We start from the raw sequence: 9,014 nt of genomic DNA, 5'->3' as shown, positions 1-9,014 counted from the left end.
TTTCTTCTTTTATTTTTTAAATCTAATACTCATTTATTTATTTAAATAATTAAAAAATAATAGGGACTCTCTCTCTCTCTCACTAACACACACACACATAGTCTCTCTCATACATAAGAACACATCGATTATGAAACTCACAAGAACACATATACAAACATATTTCTTGATTTCTTATGAAAATCGCTTTTTTGGACCTCCGATTTTGGATGTATGTGTTCTTGGACCTCCGATTTTGCTCTGTACCTCAACTCCATACTTCATCTCCTTCCATAGAGCCTCGACGAATAGAAATCTGTTCAAATAGAAAAGGGCATGTCCAGGGCGATTGATAAAGATTAGCAATGAGGAATTCCAATCCCTTAACCTAGATGTGAGTATCAAGAATGTCGTTCCTCCCAAAAGAGAATATCGAGCAACCCAAGGATATCTGATATTTTCAGTTTCATCTATTTCATCTCAAACCTGCAAAAAAGAACCCACCAATTTTGATTGTTCTTTGAGCAGTTGATGAAAGTGTACAACCACCAAAGAATCCAGGTTGCATATTTGTGCGTCTTCTTTATCCCTAACTATGTGCATCTTCTTTCTCTCCAATTCCACCCACTGCTGTGAATCCTAAACGCTAGTTTCTCCCCTTTTTGTAAATCTTAAAAGGTTTGAATCATCCAGACTTTAAAAGGTTTGAATCATCAAACCAATAGCAGAACTGTCAATAACAAACAATTAGACCTCACAAAGATCTATATACTTTTTTTAAAGTAGCTTCACAGATAAAAGAATCAAAAAGCAAATTTCCGAATAAATTATGGAAATCAAAGAGATCCAGATTGGAAGAACCTGTAGAGAGAGATTTGAGTATTCAAAGATCGACAATTAGTCGATAGATAGATAGATAGATAGATAGATAGATAGATAGATAGATAGAGAGAGAGAGAGAGACCCTCTTATTTTTTAATTGTTTAAATAAAAAAAATGAGTATTAGATTTAAAAATATTTGAAAGAAAAATAGAAAATAAATACCCAAAGGGTATTACAGTCATTTCAGTTTACTGAGGGGCCAAATCCACAACGAAATTAACTCAAAAAAATTATGAAGCCAAAAAAGTCAAGGTTTGTACTAAACCTCATGCATACGACAGAGACCATTTTTGTAGTTTTGTCTAATTTTAATTCTAAAATAAAATTGATTAATTATAGTTTTTGTCCCTATATTTTACAATGGATTATATACGGTCCTTTTAGTTTTTTAATTTGAAAAATTATATTTTTGGTCCATGTAGCTTTTAATTCTAAAAAGAAATAGATTAATTATAGTTTTGGTCCTCATGGTTTGTATTGTACTTTACATAAGGATCCAGTTTTGAAATTTTATAGACAAAATTGCAAAAATAGTCCCTATGGTATGCATTTTTTTTGGGGTTTTAGTCCAAACCTCGACTTTTTTGGATTAGTGGTCCTTTTGGACTAGTTTGTATGTGAAAATGGCCTCTGTCAAAATTGAAATGACTAAATTGCCCTCTTGATATAGTTTTTATATTTTTTTATTTAATTTAATGTTTTATTAATAATAAAATGAGGCCCACCTCTCCCTCTCTCTCTCTCTCTCTCTTTCTCTCTTTCTCTCTATCTCTCTCTCTCTCTCTCTCTCTCTCATATGTGTATCGAGGAAGTAGACCCAAAAAGAGGCTCACCGAAAATCGGTTGTACCCTCTACCATTTCCCATCAATCACGACACCATGAAACCCTCTGGAGTCACTGGTCTGCCTTCGATCCTTCCCTTCGATCTGTAGCTAACGGCGACGGAGCCAAGGAAGGCCAAGAGGATCATCGGAAAACGGATTCCATCCTCTCCTTGAGATCTGCTTGAGAAATCCCACGAACACCCCCACCTGCTGTTGTTTTCCATTCTTGCTTCTCCCTTCTCGATCAGACGAGGATCGAAGAACCTCCCTCGATATCTGCCTTCGCTCTTATTTACAACCGGTCAAGACCGCAGAGCCAGGGACGAAGACGATGACCAGATTACCCCCATATGTTTGAGAGACTATAAATCAGCCCCTCCAAAAAGATCAAGGGAGAAAACGAAGCAGCAGAAGCCGTCTGAGCAGCCGCTGCTGTGAACCACTACCGTCATCAGCTACTGCTTCGGCCGGTCATCTCCAACCAGCCCTGTCACCTCTTGCGAACCTGTAATTCCGATTCTCCACCTCATTATTGTCGTTTTCCTTTTCGATCGATCAAGAGTCTTGGATGAGGAGAACTGGTCTCTGATTTCGATTCTACCTCCTCTGATGTCGTCTGCTGGTGTTATTGTTGTTAGGATTGATTGTCGGAGCAGGAGAGGGGAAATGGGGGTTGTTGATTGACAGACGGTGGCCAACGGTGGTGATTCACATTGGATACCGATGGTTCTATGGCGGAGTAGTGGTGGAACAGTGGTGGTGTTTCAAAATCAAGAGGCTTGGGCTATGAACTGATGTAAATGAAGTGCCTGTTTTTTTATAAGTCTAAAGGAGTTGGGGATTGAGTAGAAGAAGATGACAAAGACTTTCACGAATTCTTGTATGCTACCATTTTTTGGAAGAAAGAAGTTTTGTTGTTACCTTCCTATAGTAGTTTGACTTTTACAAAGAGAGAGAGAGAGAGAGAGAGAGAGAGAGAGAGAGAGAGAGAGAGAGAGAGAGAGAGAGCGAGAGAGAGAGAGAGAGAGAGAGAGAGAGATATGTCCTTTATTATTTTTTAATTGTTGAAATAAATATTAAATTTTAAAATAATGAAAGAAAAATAAAAAATAATACCCCATGAGTATTATAGTCATTTCAATTTTCAGAGGGACTGTTTTCACATACAAACTAGTCCAAAAGGACCACGAATCCAAAAGAAACGTGGTTTGGACTAAAACCCCCAAAAAAATGCATACCACAGGGACCATTTTTGCAGTTTTGTCAATTTTAAACGGATGATCACTGTGATTAGCAATAACTGTACCCTTGCTCTTTGAGGTTGTTACTGTCAAGCATACTATGTTAAATTTCTTTAAAACTTGCTCCTTGAGGTTGTTACTGTCAAACATCATATGTTAAATTTCTTTAAAACGATCTGCTTGAGGTTGTTACTGTCAAACATCCTATATTAAATTTCTTTAAAACGATCATTTTAGCCTCATTTTTGTTTTTTTTTTGTTAATTCTTTTTGCAAATATACATATCAAATATATAAATTACGCAAATAATCTTACATATCAATATTTTATAGTAGTTAATTTTGTTGAAAATACACACACCCATCATCACCCGTTTATAACAAATCCGACCTTCAACTTGCTATTCTTGACAAGTTTAAGACATTTTGTCTTTGTCAAATCGTTTTTAAGTATATCGACAAATAATCTGTTAAGACCGCATATCAAATCATATATTATGATATTATTGCTATTCAAATCTACTTTTAATAAATAAAACCCTTAAATAACCATTAACAGTCCATGGTCCCAACATTAAGGAACACTAATAATCACATTCTTCCCTTGGGCATTTCCTCTTACTTTCCTTTATTCAAAAGTAGGAGGGCATGCTACCATGATGAATAAACACAACCAAAAGAAACATCCATATCCTTTTTGGAATAAACAATTATACATATAATATTAATATATACAAATATCATATTCATACAATAAGTCAATAATATACACGTAATGTTTTGAAATTACCAGAATCTTCTCCATAACCAAATTTACCAGCCAAAACTAGTTCATTTTTTTCTTTTTCTAATTAAACAACCAAACTCGATATGAAATACAAATTTTCGTACATAATAAGATAAGTAACCTTAAATTTAATCATTCCAACACTAAAAACGGGAACACCCAAACAAAAGGTTCATAAAACACACCAAACTTTTTTTTTCTCACATAATTAATAGATGCCTAGTAACTTCTTTAGTTTTGATTTGAAGTCCCAGCAATACACACTAGTTACAAAAATAAACGTAAGGTTAATTAATACTAATCAAACGTTTTCAGTCGACTGAGGGAGTAAAGGTTGGGTGATGGATGACTTGACATGACCCGTTGTCCTCGGTGCACCATGATCCGTGGGGGCTTGGACCATACCCGGTTGCTTTTGTAACATAAACTTCCTCTCTTCATTCTTTCCCCATAACACAAGATACAATCCAGTTATGATCAACACGGCCCCAATTATCCTGTAAAACCATAAATATAAAATCTTCTCATTCATCTTTGACTGAATAAGTTTTTTTGTAAACCATAGAAATCGTTGTAAATTAGGGATCCACACAATATTAGTTGTTGAATTCACGTGTAAGGTTGGACCCACTATACATAGATAACCTTATGGCTAGGGGTTGTACAAGTGCATGTGGGTTTGTCAGGTCCAACTACATTACTACTATCATATAATTTATTAGGGTTTTTGCTCCTTCATTTTCTCTTCAAAGTGTCCTTAATTAAGGAGAAAGAAAATATAATCAAAGAGAAAATCCGATAATATATACGGACAAATGAGACAGTATATAAACCTATACAAAGTGAAATGGGATCGTGCCTACGATAATATATAGGGTCAAATGAGACTCTGTGTATAGAGTGAAATGGGACATACAGAGTCAAATGAGACTGTGTCTAGCTGATATGAGACTTTGACATTAGTGTTGTTAAATATGAGACTTTGACATTAGTGTTGTTAAATATCGATATGAGACTCGAATGTGAGTGTTGAATGTGAATGTAAGGTATTATAGGTACAAAAGTAAAGACGGATGGGTACGAGTCGTATGTGTGCACGTGTGTGGTGGGGTTGTGATGGTTAAGTGTGTATACCCTCCCAAATAAAATTCTTCCCCTAAAGCGACTGAAGCCATGAGAGCAACCACCAGGGTCTGAACCGGTTGGTACAAGGCCACGAAAACCGGGCCACCTCTGTCTATGCACCATATCTGTACAGCAAATGCGATCCCAGATGCCACCACACCCTGCATTACAACACACATGCATTAAATACCACCTTTTCCATGTATTCTTTAACTTTGAAAAATCAAATATGCATATGCGATATATCCTTTTCAACTTCAATTATTCAAAAATCTTAGTGACTTACAGCATAAAACACGCTAAATAGCTCAGCACCAGTGCGAATATACCAAGCATTGATGTCCCTTTCCATGAAGGCGGCTAAGACAAGAAACTGTAGGACTCCAAAGAAACATTGGTACGATGTGAAGGACAATCGAGCTGGGTACTTCTTTAGGATCGGGGCTTGTAACACCAGCCACGCCGACCAAGATAAGCAATGGCCTATTAGAAATACGCACCCAAGGCTCCAGCTTTTTCCGTTTGCGTCTCCCAATGACTGCAACACCGGCGAAGCTTCCCTAACACTGTTTAGTGTCGGTGATGGGCTGTATATTGTTGGACCCTTGAAAAGAGTGATCACCGATGCTCCGGCTATGCAGAATACAGTTCCGGCTACTTTGGATATTCCGTCTTTTCTGTCCAGTCTCACCTTTTCTATCCTGCAGTTATAATGAGTTGGACATATTAGTTAAAAGCCATTGGCTTAGTTTAAGCGTAAATTAATTAATTAAAGGTGTGTGAGAGCTTGCCGGAGAATCACTGCCATAAGGAATGTGATGGCAGGAACGGAGTTTTGAATGGCGGAGGCGAACGTCGGAGAAGTGTTGTCTAAACCCAACAAGTAGAAAGCTTGGTTCGCTGTAATCCTGATACAAAGATATATAACACGGATTTCAGAAAACAATATATAAACCACAAGAATCGTACTTTGATTTGCAAGTGTTGGATTCAAACACTATACCCAACGATCGCGAGAAGGAAGAACTGGACAAGAAAGTTAAAGTTAATCGGAGGTCGCTCCTTCCTGTTTGAACAAAACCCAAGAAAAGACCATGTCAGAATCCGTGATATCACTTATTTTCATATTTATTAATGTTAGAGAATACTTGTTGATTCTTACTTTTCGAGGAAATAAGCGAAGGGGAGGAGGAGGAAGAAAGCAAGGAGGTTTCGATAGACTGGAAAGACGATCTTGGAGATGCCCATATTAAGGGCAGCTCTTGAAACGACATGAAAACCGGCATAACCAAACTGCAAAGCCAGCATGGCCAAGTGCAATTGAGTCCTTTCCGGGAACCATCCCTTTATTCTATGGGCGACGGTGATGCCACCACCGGTTTCCGCCATTTGAGAATAAGTTATTAAGCTCACACAGACAGATACACGTACTCCGGTGACCGAAAGAGGGATGTCAGGGAGGATGTCGAGAGGAGGAGGTGATGGTAATGGGAAGGTTTTGGGGAGGTATAAATATACCACCACAACCTCCTGTTCTACGTTCCAGTTGGAAGAAAGGTGGGTCCATAAATTATGTGGGGCCTTCAAAAACTTTCAAGTATATTGGCAATGTCAACTGTTAAAAAAAGAAGAAGGTGTTTTGAGTAATAAAACTAAAAGGAAGAGAGGTTTAAATTTAATTAAGAGGGAGGAGCAGAGAGGAGGGCATGCGACTAATGATGAAAAATGAAAAAGAGGGGAGCAAATGATAGAGATGGCGCACGAGGGGTCGACTAGCTAGGAAGGAGTCTACATTTCCCGTATTACCCCTGCTTCACCTCAACGATTCATGCCATGTTATAAAATTTTGTAAGATATTTTAAATTCCTATATCTTGTTTTTTTTTCCAATATAAAATCAAAATAATTGAGATAATATGACTAAATTAATAACTTTTAATGTACATTCGATTAATGACCACACCATAAAATTATAAAGTTTTGATGGTTGAACTTGAATCAAACGAAAGTTTTGATGGTTGAACTTGAATCAAGCGAATGTATTTCCTGAGATAAACTCATAAACATCCTCATAACAAGGTTTTACTATGAGATAATGTCAAAATATAAAGTTTTATTCAAACTTTTAATAATTTTTGGTTGTTCAAGGTTTTAAGTGTAAATTATTAATTATTAGTTTAACAGTCATATTTGTGTGGGTAGTTTGTGTAAATAATGCAGATTTGATGGATTAAGGAGTTAAATTTGTTAATTGCTTCCGGGTCAACACACGGATCTAATTGTCGGGTTTGTCCCGGATACTTAAGGTCTGATGGCTTGCAGATGTTCTCATTCTTACACACACAGTTGCAGTATTCTCTCATTTTTCTCTCTTGTTCGTTCTATCTACATTTAGGGTTTTCATACTCTGGTTTGTATTCAGTAAATCATTCAAATAATTAAGTTAAGATTTCTTTATGAAATTGAGTGTTATTGTGTAACGTCTGGTTCCTGGCATGTATTTTAAATTATAATTATTCACTTTTATATAGAAACTCAACGAGTTGGAGGCCCCAAATTTGTCAAGTAGAGATGAATTGGACTGTAGATTTGGAAACCTACTCGACGAGTTGGGAGGCCTCAATTCGACGAGTAGGCTGGCAAGAAAGAAACTCTAATTCTGGGGTTTTGCACCCTATTTAAACACCTTAACCCCAAGGTGTTGGCATCATTTCCAGCCTCCACTGCCCAAAACCCTAATCTCGAAACCCTAAGCCATTTTTCGTGATTATGAGCTAATCTTGTGAATTATTGGTGAGTTTGAAGAAGAAGAAGCTTGAAGGAGGAGCAAGAACGTGTGGGAGGAGAGTAGATCCAGAAGTTGGGCTTTATTTTTTATTCATATGAGGTATAAAGCTTCAACCTTGCCCATGGCATGCTTAGATCTAGTCTTAGGATGTTTTGTTTCATGTTTTGGTCCAAGTATGTCGATGGTTGGGATTTGGACGTCCCATTTTGGCAAACCCTTCAGATATAGGGTCTTGAGGGGACTTCATGGCATAAAGGTGCCAACTTTATGGCCATGGAAGTCTCATGCAACTTTTAGACCATCTTTTTGGTATTTTAAGCCCTACTAGGTCATCCATGCGAGTAAAGATGAGAGCTTTACGTGACTAAACTGTCCCTAGAGTCTAGATCTATGACCTCATGGTATATCTTGAAGTTTTGATAACTTCTGAATTTGGATCTAAATCAGTTTGGGTTAGGGTTTGAGTTTTTTCCGTGAGGAGAGGTTCTTAATGGGTAAAGTTGGAAACTTTACCCTTCTAGACGTATTTCCAGCCTAGATCATTTTTGGGTTCGGATCTAAACCATTTTGGATCAGGGTTTGAAGTTTTAGATGTATTTCCAGCCTAGATTCAGCCGTGAGGAGAGGTTCTTAATAGGGACTTAATGCACTAAGAGGGCTTAACAGACTGGAGAGCTCAACGAGTTGATTGAAAGTGTCCTGATTTTTGTTATAAGGGACGAACTCGACGAGTTGGGGGAAAACTCGACGAGTCGACCCAGGATATCATGCATCTGTGAGTTAAGGAGGAACTCAAAGAGTTTGATCGCGATTTCATGATTTTATGATTCATGGGAACTCGACGAGTTGAAGGGCGAACTCGATGAGTCGAGTCAACTCGGAGCGTTGACTTTGAGTTGGACCAAAGTTGACCCTTAAGGGGTTATGAGTATGAAAGGGTAATTAAGGAAATCTTTTATGTGTAGCGGTTTGAGTTGGGTTGATATCTGGAGCCGGGGATTGTTCAGCTACTTCCAGTTTTCAAGGTGAGTTACCTTCCCGGTAGCAGTGGGTCTAATGCACAAGGTCGGCCCACTAGTAGGAGTTTGTAGTTAGATGATTGTCTTTGTGATCATTGTCTGGTATGCCACTATCTTTTATGATTTATATGCTAGTATGCTATGATATTATGTGGTAGTGATAGGGGTGAAATAGACCCCGTATCCGGTTGATAAGACCAAAGGGGTAGGTCGGGCACCCAGATATACCTGATTGTATGTTTATGTATCATTATGTATGTTGTTATATGGTTGTGGTAGGGGCGAAATAGACCCCGTAACCGGTTGAAAAAGACCGAAGGGGTAGGCCATCACCCAGATATGCTAGGCAGTTACCGGTTGAAAGACACC

At 37.8% G+C, this 9,014-nt stretch overlaps 1 protein-coding gene across 1 annotated transcript; it reads right to left on the bottom strand.

Annotated features, from left to right (window-relative positions):
* Positions 1-3,827: 3,827 nt before the first annotated feature.
* On the bottom strand, positions 3,828-6,332 carry LOC145115205 (protein WALLS ARE THIN 1-like). The gene is made up of 6 exons (XM_079051442.1): positions 6,002-6,332; positions 5,843-5,905; positions 5,631-5,747; positions 5,126-5,540; positions 4,849-5,000; positions 3,828-4,211 (listed from the first exon to the last, which is right to left on the bottom strand). Exons 1-6 carry the CDS (start codon positions 6,226-6,228, stop codon positions 4,016-4,018), a joined length of 1,170 nt encoding a protein of 389 aa, XP_078907568.1. The 5' UTR covers positions 6,229-6,332; the 3' UTR covers positions 3,828-4,015.
* Between the last annotated feature and the right edge of the window lie 2,682 nt (positions 6,333-9,014).

The sequence above is a fragment of the Lactuca virosa genome, chromosome 5 (assembly GCF_052849685.1).
Source record: "Lactuca virosa cultivar CGN04683 chromosome 5, Lactuca_virosa_CGN04683_v6, whole genome shotgun sequence".
Classification (NCBI taxonomy): Eukaryota; Viridiplantae; Streptophyta; class Magnoliopsida; order Asterales; family Asteraceae; genus Lactuca; species Lactuca virosa.
The sequence above is the reverse complement of the archived record's forward strand: the minus strand, read 5'-3'. Positions and strand labels throughout refer to the sequence as shown.